General features: G+C 39.1%; 1 protein-coding gene across 21 annotated transcripts in view; it reads right to left on the reverse strand.

Moving 5' to 3' along the window:
- CEP112 (centrosomal protein 112) overlaps positions 1–17,490 on the reverse strand; it is a 401,854-nt gene that overhangs the window by 83,536 nt on the left and 300,828 nt on the right. For 20 of the 21 annotated variants that reach the window (XM_082604740.1, XM_082604757.1, XM_082604756.1 and 17 more), the window contains 2 exons: positions 8,161–8,223; positions 1,965–2,114 (listed from right to left, as the gene is read on the reverse strand). The exons of the other annotated variant lie outside the window; for it this stretch is intronic. In XM_082604740.1, coding sequence (XP_082460866.1) covers positions 1,965–2,114; positions 8,161–8,223 — 213 coding nt within the window. The remainder of the gene's footprint in view (positions 1–1,964; positions 2,115–8,160; positions 8,224–17,490) is intronic. 21 annotated transcript variants of the gene reach the window in all.

Consider the following 17,490-nt stretch of genomic DNA (forward strand, 5'->3'; position numbering starts at 1 on the left):
ATCAAAACTCAACTATATCTTATCTACATTGTGATTTTAATTATTTTCAGGTACCTATGTTTTGGTCATTATATGTCATAAATATAATATAAATATATATATGTACATATATATGTACTGCCATCTTTTTTTTTTTTTTTTTGCGGTACGCGGGCCTCCCACCGCTGTGGCCTCTCCCACTGCAGAGCACAGGCTCCGGACGCGCAGGCCCAGCGGCCATGGCTCACGGGCCCAGCCACTCCGCGGAACGCGGGATCCTCCTGGACCGGGGCGCAAACCTGTGTCCCCGGGATCCTCCCGGACCGGGGCACGAACCCATGTCCCCTGCATAGGCAGGCAGACTCTCAACCACTGCGCCACCGGGGAAGCCCCTGTACTGCCATCTTTTAACTTCAACTTCAGTCTTTATGATTTGACAGTCTGTTGGAAATTAGGGTCAGAATGTTTTTCCCTTTTAACAGGTGAATGGATTAAAACTGCAAAAAAATTAATTAAAAATAGGCAGTTATACTAATTACATTTCTTTCAAGATGTTCTGATCTTTAAGAAACAGTATTGGAAACTCTGTTGTTATGAAGTAAATGAATGTTCCCCTTTTGCATATATTGGGATTCAATTACTCATTTAAAATGTGGAAGTTACCTACCACTCGGTATCTGGGTATCAAGTGGAAAAGAAACTCACTTAAAATGAAAATTTTATATAGCAAAAGAATTTAAATAAAGTTGTCGACTCAGTTCATGCAAAGCAAAACAGTTCTACAGATCAATGAGTACGTCCTCTGCATCTATAAATGAAGAGTTTCAGAGATTTGTTAAAATTACCAGAATATGAAAAAGAAACATCTTTTTTTTTGTCTCATCACATGTAGGGGGAGAAAACACTCATAGATGGAAAAATACAGGGAAAATCTCATTAACGACAAAACAAGTCCTCACCTCTAAAGTGAGGAGGCTGGATATACTCGCCTCTAAGGTTCGGTCCATGTCTTAGGTTTTTCTTCTATTCAGAGCTGTCCAGGCTTAAAGGGTATATACAACAAAGCAACTGACATTAACACTGACTTCTCCCTAAGCTACTCAGATTGCCTACAATAGGCTAGAGAAAAGAAAGATGGAGGGATGAGGCAGAAAAAGGCAGTGACCCAAATGTCTCTTTTATTTTTCTTTGCTTTGTATGATTACATACTTCAAGCATTGTTATAACAAAGTAAAATCACTGAAAAATAATCTTTTGCTGGGAATTCTTTAAAAAATGTTTTGTTCTCTTTTAAATCTTATTTATAAAGGTTTCCAGATGCTTATCCTCACAGATTAAACACAGCATGATGTAGACACTTACAAAAATATTCACTGCTATGAAGCCAAGAAGAAACTACTTTGAGATCTAACTGCCTATCACCTAAAGAATCAGGGTCCAGGGGATTTTCTGTTGCTATTAAAGGTGTGATCCTCTGAAGCCATTTGGAAACAACCTAGGTTCTCAGCAGCAGCACAGTACGGTGTCAAAGCACATCAGATGGTTGGCATTCCAAACCTCAAACAGGTTCTTTCTCATTATGCGAATCCATAATGAAAGGATGTGGGCAGAGAAGAGAATGTAAACTGGAAGCTGACTTCTGAATTTATTAGCCAGCAGTACTGGGCTAAAACAGTCATTCTAATTTCAAGAGACAGCTCCAAAGTGGTTCTCAAGAGAAAGGACAGGGTATTTTTCAAATATTTGTTCAATGTGAATGGACTGGGCTTGCCCAAAATGACTTTTTCCGCTGGCATGTGATCTTTTAGAGGGAAGGCAGCCTGAGTCACTGGCTACATCAAAGTTAGAGTCCAGTGAATGGATTACTGCAGGCTGTGTGAGCAAGCCAGATACCTGCATTCATCCGCCCACTGCTGGGGTTTCAGCCCTCCTTTTAATTACATTAAAGCAGCTGGTACCACTGGTTACTGGGGTCTCCAGATTACCTTGATTGCTCGGTCATTATCTCTAATCAGCTGCTTCTTCTCATCTTCAAACTTCTGTACAACGTCCTGGAGCTGCCTTTCTGCAGCGAGCCGCTGCTGGCTGCTCTCCTCTTTCAGGAAGGAGATGTTCGTCTGAAGCCCTGCTATGATCTAAAATGAAAACAGCATGCTGTAGCTTCAAATTCTTCAGTGAGAGGCCTCTAGTTTATATGTATTTATGCTTCACGAAAGAATGGATTTGGCAAAACTCTAGTCCACAAACTAAATATTTTCAATTAATGTATCACACACACTAACGCATGAAATTCCACACAATAAAAGACTCTAATAAAACTGTGAATGGTGAACAACTGCTGAACCAAATATACTTGGAAGCCGTTCCCACTATAACATTCCACAATGTTTACTCATCAGAGGAAAGAACATCTGTGATCTCAAAAATATGAAATGTGTCAGGATTTATTTTACTGAGAAACATACTTGTTAGAGTGAAAAAAAAACTATTTTGCCTTTCATAATACTTTGAACTCTAATAACGAAAGAAAATCATGAACAGAGTTCATGGTTCATAGTTACCTAATTCTACACAATGATTTTTGAGTGTTTACTAACGCTTGTGTACTGTGCTAAGCACTTCAGTTCCTGTGTCAGTTACTACTGTGTGACAAGCACTGTCATTGCCCATCTTTTATAAATGGAGAGACAGAGGCAGAGCAAGAGGTCAACCTGTGACGTTGCTGATGCCATGCGACCAGGAGACAGGCAGGATTTGAACCCTGCAGACAGGTCGACTGCTGTACTAGTTGGTTTCTCTTAACTAGCTACTACTTTGTCTTCCTTTTAAACAAGGTTTTGGTACTGAAGAGAAGTTTATTATGATATAGTTCCAAATAGGTTGCTTTCTTCCTGACTGATATATATCCATGAAAGTTTATTTTTGGTTCAAAGGAGTCATTTCAGAGGCTCCCGCAGTATTCTCTACATTTGAGAAGCGGGTGTCTCCATGACTGGGTTCCCTCCATGGTCTCAAAGTAAATCGGATGAGAGACCTTTTCTTTAATAGGTTTACTGAGAGCACTGCTCTTCCTTTGGTTTGGATGTACCCATTTCCTTTCAAATTCAATAGCGATGACCTTTCAAAAGCAGGAAATGGTTGTTTCTTCTAATAAAAGAAGCAACCTTCCTCCTGGGTTAGAACTTTATACTGTTGGGTCTATAGGAGAAGGGCTGACTGGTGAGAAACACTGGACCAGTTAGTACTATATTTTCCTTGAAGCTCAGTTTTTCAACTATTATTTGATGACAAAACTAGATTACAGTACCATAAGGCAGTCAATAGAAAGTGTCTGGAGTCTTCCAGATGCCAAGGGCTATAGAAGCATTAGTTGTTACTACTGACATAAGTAGCATATTTACCCAAAAAAGGAACACTTAAGCTTTGAGAAGTGAGCAAACTCACTGTAACAAAGGTTAACACTTAGAATTTGTAAATAATCAAATATAAAACAAGTGTGAAATAAATGACAAAATATATTAATATTTTTAAACGCAAACCTGAACCTTCTGCAATGAGGAGAGGGATTCATTTACTGAGAATGAAGATGTTTTCATCTGTTTTCTGAATTTTGATTAAGTGTTTCCATTCTGGCTGCAATTCAGTTAATTCTCATAGCACTTCTATGAAACAGGGAAGGTTAAATTCTTAGAGTAAATGTCAAAAACTGAGGCGCAGAATAACCAGCTCACTCACAGGCACAGAGCAAGGGGAGCTGGAGATACGAAACAGCCAGATTTCCTTGGCCCAGCATGAAACTTAAGAGTGATATTTTATAAGAACATGGGGCCAAATAGTAAAAATAACTATTTCAATGACTAGTGCAGTGTTTCAAGTTGAGTAAACTGAAACGTGGTAGAAGTGTTGAGTTTAATTCTGTAATGTGTTCAGTGTGTGTGTGTGCGTGCGCACGCACGTGTGTGTTTAGTTCTGTCACGCAATTTTATCACGTGTAGATTCGTATACCACCGCCACGATTACGCAGCGCATTTTTATGGTACAAAGTAATTTCGTGTCTTTAAAAATTAGTAAGATTTAGATTCGCTTCTAACTGATCAAGACTGAAGGTAAAAAATATTTGGGGGCTCTTCAAATGACCACCAGGACATAAGACATGGATCTCTTCTTTTCAGAAGATTTATGACAGCGTACATCAAAAATAAATAAATGCAGGTTTTGGAAGGAATGGTGGGTGAAGACCAGGATGTTCTGAGGAGAACACGCTTGCTTTTGTGTAGAAAATGAAACCTTAACGTTCTTTGCGGGAATAAGGAAATTCCTTTGGGGAAATAATGAGATTATCTTTGGCAAGTTATATTTTAAAACTTATGAAGATGATATAGGGAGAGTGTCAAAACACTTCAGGTGAAATACCTCATATAGATAAATGAATTGATAGACTGATAGACATGATGGATTTAGAGAGGTGGCTGAAATATGGATAATTTTGGAAGCAGATTTGAGGTTTACTCTAAGATTGAGAAATAATCACACTAACTAGATGAATCAGTTCTTGGCTGTAGACCTAGAGTATAAGACAACAGACTATTCTCTCCTTAGCTCAGGGCACACAACTGGCACTCGATAGATATTTAAGTATTGGAACTATAATCATAGTAAATAAGAAAAAATAATTCCCTGGCAAATTATATTGAGATAATTTAGTCTTTTCATAGAGTAATAATGTAAAAAGTTTCTGAGAAAAAGAAAAACTGACCTGTACAATCATAATCAAACGCCACCGGGTTTGACTGAATCATATTAAAAATCATAAGACAAAATGCTACCACTCAACTAAATATCTACCCTGTATTAGCTTCAGAGAAAGAAGTGGATAAGAACATTTCCATATGGATATTAAAAATTAATATTTGGGGAAGCAAAAGGAAAGTTATTTGGGGCTAATACTGTAAGCAACCTAACCAATGAAAGCTGTAATATTTCATCATATTGTTAAGCAATTTCTACTTTGCATAAATGTCAGTGGTCTTATTAGGTCTTAAAAATAACAGGATTCTAAATAGAGGTTAAGATTTTATTTTTAACTCTCTTGTTTTTTAGATCATAGTAGAGTTGGAGATTTTCATAAAACTCTTCTTTAAAATACAGTGGACAAGGCATACATGGCAAGGTTTGGCAAACATTGAAGATCCCTAGAAAGTAAGTGGAAGAGGGGCACCCGTGCCTTCTGGGTGGCCACCCTGAAGAGTGGCAGGGAGGGGGGGGCAATATGGGCACAGGGCATGAGCCCAGGCTCTAATCTGCGCCAGTGGGGGCTTGGGGGCCATGCGGGGGGACATCGGTCCCTCAGTGATGGGCAGGCTCTGCTAGCATTTCTCCGCAGCTACCTACATTCCTGCAAAAATGGCAATATTTTTCTTTGAAAAATGGCCACTAGGTAAGTCAGATGAGTGGGGAAAACCACATGAAAGATGAAGAGGCAAGGTTAATATGTAATATGAAGATAAAAAAGAACAAATATGCGATTCTGATGGAAGTTATACTTGGGAGTGTTCTCAGAGATGGTGCCACCGCTGCCGTCAGGGTGATCGCCGAGCGACCCAGGAGGGGCGCCGTCCTGGGCCTGTGAGCGTTCAGAGTGCATGGTCTACTAGGTCCTAGAGCTTGATAAAATCTTAGAGGTTAAGTGACTTCCTTTAAGGGAGTAAAATATTTAAAATATTTTCCAAATTTAACCTGATGCTTCCCTAGGTACCAGTGTATTCATTACTAATGCATTCATCTTATTACTTTACTTTTTTTTTGAGAGAGGGATTTAAAAAATCTGATAAACAGTTAAGCAGCTTTGCTTCTGGCATTCTCCTCAGCCGAGATATGAGTTAGAGATTCCAGCAGACTATCACTGGAAAACAGCAAACATCCATCCACAGTTCTGTTGTATACTGTTTATTTTCAAATAATCTGTTTCTCTGAACTGACTTTATTATAGACAAGTGTTTCTCAAATGCCAGTTCACAGATATAAACATATACATATATTTATATGCATATAAATATTTATATTATTTAGAGGTGGGCAAACAAAATGTTTGTAATGTAAGGTCATCCTACCTCTTATGAGAAGAATGGACTATCTTTTATTATGTTATACTTTCATTTACGAATGGTGGCCACAGCACGTGACAGTCGTCACCAGCTGATGTCTGCTCCCTACGTGCTTCATGTCCTTACACGGGGAAATACCCAGCAACCCTTTGCCTCTCCGAATTTTGGAGGGAGATATTATCAGTTCTTGAACACCCAGAAATAAATTTAAAATACGTAATTTCTTGCTCCTTCCATACATTTTTCATTCTTTGCTCCTCCTTTCCTTTCTCCACTGAGATTTCATAGGCTCCTATAAGAACTAAGAGCTGTTAAATGCTTTACCGTGTCCTAGGCCCTGTAGTAAGCACTTTTCTGGCATTGTGTTACTTAATACTTAAAACTGTCCTATGAGGTAAGTAGACTACTCTCCCATTTTACACATGAGGAAACTGGATTCCAGAGAGAGCAGGTAACTCGCTCAAGGTCACGTAAGTGGTGGGGCTGGTATTCGGACTCAGGTCTGTGGACTCCAAAGCTTAGGCTTTCTTCCCCCCAACTTACATTTAATTTGCTTTAATATGGACTAATCAGGCTTCTTCACACCTTCCTTTAGGTAAAACTTAAATACTCTTAGTGTTTAAGCATTTCTATCAGCTATTTTGTATCTCACTTTCGGTCTACCTCCGCCATTTAACATAAAGCAAAATAAGCAGGATGTAAGGGTATGCCAGCTGGGTTTTTTTCACATTTTAGTTTAGCTTTTGGAGTAATAAGATTTCTTTTGATTATAAGAATCTTTCTCAGTGGATTAAAAAGGATATTTCCCCATGTTGTTTCCTGGAATAATGGCCATCGAGACATCACCATCATCTTTTAGATAAACACGTTTGTCTTCACTTAGACAAAGACTTTTTGCTTTCCTAATGGGATGTGAATTATATAATATATGCACATTTTAGAAATAACTGTAGAACCTAAGAAATTTCATAATTATCGGCAGAGTTTTGCCCTATTAAAAATGTGAGGGGTTGGGCCAGACTGGTGGTGTCAGGTTAAGACCTTCCGTTCCGATGTCGACTACAGGCTGGGTCCTGGCTTAGTCACTTGCTAACCTGCGTGACCTCACCTCTCTGAGACTCAGTTTTCTCAAACGGAAAAATGGGGCCAGTAATAGTTTCTAGTTCCAGAGTTCCTGTGAATGAAACCGAATGAATCAATGTGCTTCGTGCCCCATGAAATTCTTCATTTCATTATCGTTTTGTTGTAGTGTTCCTAGTACTACCACCGTGTACATGCCTTTCAGCTGACCGCCACACCTCACTATACATGGCAAAAATACCAAGAAAAGTTGCTTTTAAAAATCATCAGATACGATGTCCACAAAATGAAATGGCTTAATCTACCCATCCGTAAGATGAAAATCAGCATTTCATGTATTCCACACTGACTCATACAACTAAGGAATGTTTGGAATTCCCTAGATGATGCCAGAGGACATCATTATAACAACTTGTGCAGAAGAAGGACTCCAAGCATCGTAAGTCAAGTAGAGACAAGTGTTCGGTATCTGGCCTTCCACCACGACTACTATAGTAACGACATCCAGCAAGATGTGCATGTTGGCCCTTGTAATTCTTCCTTTTCCCAAAAGGAGTCAACAGTTGAGCTTCGAATTTAACCCAGTATATTTGCCGTTTTGAATCTTGTTGTTAAGCAGTCTTTAGGTGCAGCAAGATGGAATACTTCAAAAAAAGCACAGATGGTATCAAACTGCTTACATCACAAATGGAGGTGTGTATCTCCAGCCCTTGTGAAATATGTTTCAGCCTGGACTTGTTCAAGTACACAGGCTGGTTTTACAATATCTGAGTGTGTGTGTGAGTGCGTGTGCGTGTCGGTTCAAATGGTTCAATATGCCTGATTTTAAAACGTTAAGACTGAAATATTAATAGCATCCACATACTCATCAAAAATATGATACTAATCCATAAAAAACTGAAAAGAATCACATTTAGCTCTAAAGTACAAATGCTTTTATGGTAGGTTTCTTTCTTGTTTGTTTTGGTTTTGCTCTTTTTTTCTTTAAAGTTCTTACCTGTGAGGATTTGGCCAGCTTCTGAGTGTATTCTTTCTCAATCTGCTTCAGCCTGCTGTTGGCCTGAAAAACACATGCAATGAACACACACACAGTGACCTGTGAGGTTGGTATCTCTCGCACACGCCTATCACCAGGCAGCTGGGATGGCTGCCAGCTGCACCGCCCTTCTGGGGCAGCCAGAAAACCACAGGGCTTGCCTTTGATCTAACGCCAACTATTCATCACTTAAAAAGCAAAAAGCAAAAGAGAAAAAAAAAAAGATCTCTCCTGCCAATTATTAGACAAACACAGACTTCTGTGGGAAGAGAAAGGGAGAAGGAGAGACAGAAATAGACCCAGCAAACGTGTGTGAAGTCGGGGAAGAGAGGAAACAGAGGAGAAGGAAGAGGAAACGAGGGGAGAGGGAATCGGAGGTGGGGGAGGGAAGACGGTAAATTTAACACTCTTTCCCTTAGTTTAAAGAGAAAAGAACTAGACCCTTCTGGTGGAGGCTGATAGGAGATTTTAGACTCACTGAGCCAAGGTCTGAGCCCTACTCTGCCTGACACACAAGAGCTCTTTTTTTGAAGTGACAGATACATCTAAATCAAACAATTTCTATGGCCTGGAAGTAGGGTGGCCTTCCCAGAAGAAGTCCACATTACTTAGAACTCCATGATCTCCTTTGCCACCCGAGTTCCCATCCTTTGTGTGTGACCTGCTTTCCCTCTCCCTGGAAGCCTCAGGATCTTCACTTTATCCTCCGAGTTCGGAAATGTCGCGGTGACTTGCCCTAGCTGGGCCTTTTTTCTCATCCATTGTGCAGGCACTAAACGGGCCCTTTCAATCTGCGCTCGTGTCCTGCATTTCTAGAAAAGGCTTTGGTCATTTCTCTCTTAATTTCCTCTCTTTTTTTTTCCCCCTGGTCTCTTTCTCTCTGTCTGCCTGTCTCTGCAGCTCTGAATATTGGACCTCACAGGTTTAGCATCTTTTTCTTGTTGTTTCTATTTTCCATTACTTTGTCTTTTTGGCCTTTTGGAGCAACTCTCGACTTTGGATGTTAAACTTTGGTTTGGATTTTAAAGACTCCGGCTGTCCTGTTTGTAATTTCCAAGAGTTTCATTGTTGTTCTCTGAACACACCATCACTCCCCATTTTTAACAGTCGAGGAAGCTGTGCCACAGAGGGGTTAAGAGAGCTGCTCAGCGTCACATCTAGGAAGTGATGGAGCCAGGACCCGACCCCACCTGGCAGAGCACAAGCGCTTCACCGGCTAGAACACGCGGCACAGGACGTCCCAGAGAATCCCAGTTCTCCTGAGGTGATTGATTTCATACACACCTGTACAATGTCTACATCTACACACACACATTTAAATTTTCTTTCTGTTCTCTAGAGTGTCTGTATTTTTCTTAGTTCCTTTCATTTCTTTGCTGTACCAGCCTGTTTTGGTCTCTGTTTTTCACTTTAGAAATGTCCTCAATTTTTGGTGATCTTCGGTGTTCTTTCTTGTTTAAAGTGTGGCCCTCTAAAACAGGCAGGCTTGGGGACAGGTGGAGTCATCACAGGGTATCACTAAGGCTCCTGGACTCTCTCACACCAGTATCTGACTGGACATCCTTCTTGGACCCTTTTGCCCAGAGCTGTGCCCCCCGGTTTACCGTCTGGAGGCATACATCGGGCTGCCAGGGTGTTCAGAAGGGTGCCTAGATGTTCAGGATACCGATTCTTGTACAACCCCATTTTTATTTTAACCCTGAGCTATACCTGGGTCCCCTCTCTCATTCCATCTCTCCAGGGAGCAAACCAGGGGTGGACATGGAATAAATTCAAAGGCTGAAGCCCTAATACCAATGTGATGGTATTTGGGGTGAAGCTTCAGGAGGTGATGAGGTTGGGGGGTGGAGCCCTCATGAATGGGATTAGGGCCTTTATAAGAAGAGGCCAGTGAGCTAGTTCTTTCTGCCGTTTGAGGCTACAATAAGACGATGGCCGTGTGCAACCTGGCAGAGTGCTCTTACTAGAACTGGACTGCACCAGCACCCTGACCTCCAACTTCCAGTTTCCAGAATGATCAGAAATAAATTTCTGTTCTTGATAAGCCACCCAGTTTGTGGTGTTCTGTAATAGAACCCAAGCTGACTAAGACAACAGTCGTGTAATTTATGAACTTAAGTTCACAAGCAGTTCTCTAGAGTTTATCCCATAAATTTCTTTGCATCTATAATGGCGCTGAATACACTGGGTAGTTTTGTTTTTTCCCGACTAGAGAGGGCTTGTGACTATTGCTGTTTTCTCTACTAAATCACCAGACTCTATTCTGGCTCTATGACTAATAAAGCCACTCTCAACTACAGAATCGAGGCCACACTGAGCCTCATGAGAGTTATTTGTCTTGCTTCACATCCTGCCAATACTTTTTAATCAAAAAATGCTGTTGATAAAGTACTTGTTGCTTATTTAATAAATACTTGTAGAGCTCTTACCCGGTGGCACACACTGTTCTAAAGGCTTTAAAAATGCTTACTAGAAAATATGAAAATTATAGTGTCATAAAGGTTGTTACTTTTCCCCAAAAAAGCTGGAGTCAGAGAGGCTGGTTAGTGTACAACATCCTGTGATGCAGATGCAGCTACTCTTCAAGAGTCTGAGGCTACTCGGCCCCAGAACCCCACAGCCTCAGATAGAGTCTTTTACAATTAACCACCCAACTCATGCATTCATTCCAGGCAACCGGGACTAGAGCAGCAGACAAAACAGACAAAAATCTCTCCCTACCTTTATGGAACTTCTAACCTAGAGAGCAATCATATAACTTATCAAAGTGATAATATTTTAGATGGTGCAAATGCTATGAAGAAGGATAAAGCAAGAAAGTGAGATGAGAAGTGAGGAATGGTAGGGGGTAGTTTACAATTTTAAAAACATATTAGTTAGGGAAAGCCTCACTGAGAGGGTGATATATGAGCAGAGACCTGCAGGAGACGAGGGAGCCATGGTGGACTCTAGGGAAAGAGCACTCCAGGCAGGAGGAGAGCCAGTGCAAAGGCCCCGAGGCAGAGGCATGCACAGTGTGTTCAAGGCACAGGGAGAATCTATGAGCAGCATCTCCCTTGGACAAGATGAGAGAGAACGAGGGGCCAGATCCTTCACGGTGTTGTAAGCAGCTGTAAGGAACGTGCGTTTTAACATGAGTGAAATGGAGAGTCAAGGAGGCGTCTTCAGTACAGGAGGGACATGGTTTCACATGAGTGTTCATACGACCACTCTAGCTTTTGTTTCGGGCAAGAGTCAGGCAGAGGAGCCAGTTGGGAATCTACCGCAAATAATCCAGACGGTGACAGAAAAGGTGGTAAGTGGTCAGATTCTGAGAAAGATTTCAAAGTAGAACCAACTGGAAATGCTGCAAGATAAAGAGATGAATCAAGGATGACTTCAAGATTTTTGTCCTAAGCAACTAGAAGAATGGGGCTGTCATGAACTTACATCAAAAAAAACTATACGTGGAACAGATTTGGGGGAAAGATCAAGAGATTGGTTTTGGACACATGAAGTTTGGAGATGCCTACTGGACACCTTGTGTTGAGGTGAACATTTGAATATGTTCAAATGTTCTGGAGTCCAGAGGAGAGGTCTAGGTTAGAAGTATAAATTCAAGTGTCACTAGTATATAAACAGCAGGTAGAACTATGCTACTGGATGAGATCTCAAGGCACTGAGTGTGTATCCAAAACAGAAGTCTAAGAATCCTGAGCCCTGGGCCTGCAGATGTCAGGAGGCTGGAGATGGGGAGGAAAGTAAATGGAAGTAATGGCCAGAGAGAGAAGGAATCAGGAGAGTATGGGATCCTGAAGCCAAGGGAAGAGAGTGTTTCCAGGACTAGTCAACTGTGTCGGGTTCTACAGGGAGTCATGTGACATGAGTGTGTGGAGGACAGTGGTGGCCTGGACATGAGTGATTCTGGTACAGCACCAAGGAGGAAAGCTGGATCAGAGGGAGCTCAGGGTAGGAGGGGGGAACTGGAGAAGATGAGACAAGTTGTCCACGGTTTTGTTACCAAAAAAAAAAAAAAAAAAAGGAGAGAAATGGGCTGGAAGTTGCAGGGGAAGTGAGTAAAGAAAGGGCTGATGCTTGTTTTCTTTTTTACAAGACGAGAGAGCAGCATGTGTGTAAGATGATGGGAAAGATCTGGCCGTAGAGAAGGAAAAAACAAATGATGCCAGAGATCTACCGGCGGCATGTCCTGGAGTGAAGGAGAAGGGGTGAGTTCTAGGGCACAAGGGGACAGAGTGGCCTTTGCTGGGAGTGCAGGTCAATTATCCCTGGTACGGTGGTGGGAACTTCTGATCACTTCCAACTTCTCTGTGGAGTAGGAGGAAAGATTCCTCAGCGAAGTATGAGGATGGCAGAAGAGACTGTTGGGAGATTTGAGGTGTGAAGAAAGGGTATGAATAGCCATGTAAGAAGTGGGAAAGGGAAGAGGCTGAGGAATCCAGTATGAGCCCCAGGACTCCAGGAGGTATTAGGGCCCACCTGACATTACCAATATGAGTTTAAAGTGAGGCCAATGGGTGAGATATGAACACCTCTAGCAATTGCCAATAGCAACATGGAGCAGAATCAACACTTTGGAGAATAATGAGAATAATTGAAGAAATAAAATTAACTTATCAACCTTCAAGGTTTTTACTATTTATGTGAACCTAAATCACAGTTGTCTGGATTTCTGAACTCTTCTTATATGAATCTAAAAAGCTCCAGTTTAGCATGGTTGAAAATTTATAGCTCATTTATCATGCAAACTGTCTCTAAAACAGTTTTGAATAATTTTATTCTCAGGATGGTACTCACTGTCCATTTTATTTCCATACATAAAATTAGGTTAGGGTTAGTTCTTTTAATCCAAATCTTATTTTTACAGCTATCATTACTACTTAGAAATACAATTTTCAAACAATCATCTGTAGCATGACCTGAACAGATGAGAGGAAAATCGTCATCTTGAAATGAGAAAGTTGTTTTGTTTTCTTATCTCCGGCTCTTTCTCTCTGCCCCGACATGTGCTTGGCCTGCCCTCCCCCTCCCCCAAGCACTCAGTCCCCTCTGCTGTCCTCAGGTCACTCTTCTCTGCTAAAGAGCCCAATGTGTTTGTTTCTCTATGTAATTGCCATCAAAATCTTGGCTTTAAAAACCCTACTGGAAAGGAGCAAACCAAACAATTTTCACAAAGGTGTCGATGGTTGTTAATCATCTTAATTGCTACTGTTTCTCTGCAGGTCTTAATTCAAAAAAAGTCTCTCCTTCCTTTTTTTTTTTTTCCTATCATTAATGGTGAAACTTCAGGCATTCATGATTTCCGGGAAGATGATTTGGAGAGAAGAAAATTAGGAGACTCCTCTAGAATACTTGTACTTAAGGCAGGCCCAGATCTTATAAAGAGAAATTTCTTTAAAATATAATAGCATACATTTCTGAATTAAATATTTGTTTTTAGGATTTAAAAGAAAGATGCTTCCCAGATTCTTGAAACATAGCATAAAGCTCAGTGCACTGTGCAGTATTTCCTGTTCAAAAGCTTTGCAGGCATTCATCTGAAGCTTCTTCAAACACTGTGAATACAGTTATGGCCAGCTGGTGCCAGATTTTAATATATAACTGTGTACTACCCTGTCAACAAAAATATTCAGAGAATTCATAACAAATATTTATATTTAACTTAATATATTTACAGAACTTTCAAACTTGAAAATCTCTGTATTTTACCTTAAAATAAAAGTATAAATTTAGAATCATAAACAAAATTCATGATTTCCATTTGGGCCATGATAGAGTAACTGGGACCATACTTAATCTGCTGTAGTAAACAGCCAGAAAACTGGACAAGACACAGGAAACACAGTTTTAGGATGCTGGGAACAAGAAGCACAGGATTGTGACCCTGTGAAGGGAGGGGAAACAAATGCGACAAGCCCTACAATCACCCCTGTGTCCGTCGCAGGGCATATTCTGGGCCTGAACATGGGGAAGGGGAATCGAAGCACAGCATAGCAGTATTGTGAGTAGAGGAAACACAGACTGGAGCTGGGAATCTGAGGAAGCTGGAATTTGTGGGCACCGAGTACTGGACAGGAGGAAGCTATGTAGAGAAGGAGCTTCAGAATCTACCTGGTTTCCTCTTGAGTCTGTTGCTGATACTTTGGGTATGTAAAGGGTTAAGTTCTATAAGGCCAAGTAAAAAGTGACTGGTGAGCTTTAAGATGAACAATTCCCAAAGCTCACACAAATCTGGGAGATATTTGAGCTCTAACCAGCCAGAATGAAGAGTCATCACAGAACATCCACAAAGGTCACACTTTAGTCATGGGGTTAAACTAGCCTTAGAGTAAAGAAAACCTCAAGTCAGTTCTAACAAAGTTCAAAAACAAGCTTCAGATGGGTCAAACTGGTCATCTGCAAGTACTTAATTGCTTCCTAAACAAAGTCTAATATTTTTTAAAAGAAGTCAAGAAAACCCAGCTTCCAACAATATAAATTTTATGGTGTTGACCATCCAATAAAAGATAACTAAACATGAGAAGAAGCAGGAATATGTGAGCTATAAGCATGAGAAAAATCAGTCAACAGAATTAGACCTAGAAATGATAGAGGTGGTGGAATTAGTGGACAAAGTTCTTAAACTACCCATTAAAAACAGACCCAAATATTTAAACAAAAAAATTGAACACAGTGAAGAGAGAAATAGAAGTATGAAAAAGAACTAAATAGGCTAGAGCATAGTAATATACTACCTGAAAGGAAAATTTCACTGGTAGGATAAACAACAGATTTGGCATTATAGAAGAAAAGATCAGCGAATATGAAGAAAAAGCATTTTAAATATCCAAATGATTGTCAGAGAGACAAAAGACTGGACTTAATGAATCTCTGAGACTATATCACATCATCTAACATATGTGAAATTGTATACCAGGAGGAGAAGGTTTGGGAAAATATTTAAAGACATAATGGCTGAAAATTTTCCAATATGAAGAAAACTATAAAACCACAAGTTGAAGATCAATGAACAAAAAACATAAACACAAAGGAAATCACATCAGAAACATCATAATCAAATTGCAAGAACAGAAATAAAGTCTTAAAAGCAGCCAGAAAAAAAAGATACATTAAAAAGATTAGAATAAGGATATTTCATCTGAAACTATGCTAGTCAGAAGATAACATAATGAATCTTTAAAGTGCTGAAAGCAAAAAAATCTGTCAATCTAGAATTGCATAATTAGTGAAAACATCATTCAAAACTGAAGATGAAATACAGATATCTTCAAACAAAAATCTGAGAGAATTTGTTACTAGCAGACATGCACTATATAAAAGGTTAAAGGCAGTTGCTCAGGCAGATGGAAAATGATGCTAAATGGAAACCTGGATCAACTCAAAGGGATAAAGAGCACTGGACATAGAAAATACGTGTGTCAATATAAATTATCTTTTTTCTCATTTAAAATTTCTTTTTAAGACAATTTACTGTTAAAGCAAAAATAATAAAAGTATATTGTGGAGCTTACAATATAGGTAGAAACAGGTATAGGGAAATGGAAGTATACTGTTATTAAGATACTTACATTTTATGTAAACTGGTATAATAGTATGTGAAGGCAGATGTAACAAAGTACATATAAAAAATGAAGAGGTATATCTAATATGCCAATAGTAGAAATACAAATGGCAAAATAATAGATTGAAACCCAACAACATCAATAATCACATTAATTATTATAACTGGTTTAAAAGCTCCATCTAAATCACAGAGATTGTCAGACTAGATTTAAAAGAAGGTGTAACTACGTGGTAATTTCAAGATAAACACTTTAAATATTTTAAAATGTTAAAATTAAAAGGATGAAGAAAGATGTACCACACAAACAGCAATTACAAGAAAAGTAGAGTAGCATAGCTAATATCAAAGTAGATTTGAGAACAAAGGAGCTTAGCAGAAAATAAGAAGGATATTTCATAATGATAAAAAATTTAATTCATAAATATAATATAAAAATCCTAATGTGTTTGTACCTAATTTCAAGAGCTTCAAAATACATAAGGCAAAGACTGACAGAACTGAAAGGAGAAATAGGCAAATCTACAAATTACAGTTGAGGGTATTTCAACCCTCTTCTCTCAGGAATTGATAGAAAAAGTAGATAGAAAATTGGTGAGGATATAAATGATCTGAAAAAGGCTGTCAAACAACTTGACCATTAATTAAGAAAGACCATATTCTAGACCATACAAGAAATTTCAATAATTTTATTTAGTTATAATTATATAACTAAATTATAAATCCATAATAGAAATGTATCTGATGTCCCTAAAATGTTTGGAAAATAAACAATATAATCTAATTTTTATGAGTCAAAGGAGAAATCACAAGGGAACTTAGAAAATATTTTGAAATTAATAAAAATGGAAGCACAGTATTTGTGGAATGGTAGTCAGTGCCTAGTGGAAATGTTTAGCTTTGAATTATTTTATTAGCAAAGAAAGAAATTCTCAAATGAGTGATAAAAGTTTCCCCTGAAGAAGCTTGAAAAAGAATAACAAATTAAAGAGAAAGTAAGCAGAAAAAAGAAAATACTAAAAATAAGAGTAAAAAAACAATGAAGTAGAAAAGAGAAAAACAAAAGAGAAAATCAATGAAACCAAAAGCTGGTTCTTTGAGAAGACATCAATAAAATCAATAAACCTCTAGACAGACTGATCAGAAACAGAAGAAAGAAGGTATAAATTACCAATATCAGGAATGAGAGAAAGGGGACATCACTATCAGATCCTACAGACATTAACAGAGCAATAAGGAAATATTGTAAACATATTGTCAAGTTTTCTTCTAATTTAGACAAAAATGCATAAATCTCTTAAATGATACAAATCACCAAAAGTAACTCAAGAAGAAATAGAAAATTCAAAGGGTCCTATATCCCTATATGTGTTAAAACACACACACACACACACACACAACCCTACTTACCTATATTCAGGCCCACCTGGCTTTACTAGTGAACTCTATTAAACACCTAAGGAATAAATAATATCAACTTCACATAAACTCTTCCAGAAAATAGAAGGCATAAATTACACCATGACAACTGGTTAAAGGAGCAATGTTCCTTCACCAAAACATGGATTCTACCTCTTACCACAATCAAAAGACTTACACCATCAGTTCTCCCCAGTCTCCCTTCTTCTCACATCACCAATATTTTCTCCTACATCGACTTGTTACCATGTGATTATAAGTAGGCTAGTTTTTCACACACGCACACCCACACCCCACAGCCCTCCCCGAAATCC

This window comes from Mesoplodon mirus (assembly GCF_964341445.2).
Source record: "Mesoplodon mirus genome assembly, chromosome: 18".
Lineage (NCBI taxonomy): Eukaryota > Metazoa > Chordata > Mammalia > Artiodactyla > Ziphiidae > Mesoplodon > Mesoplodon mirus.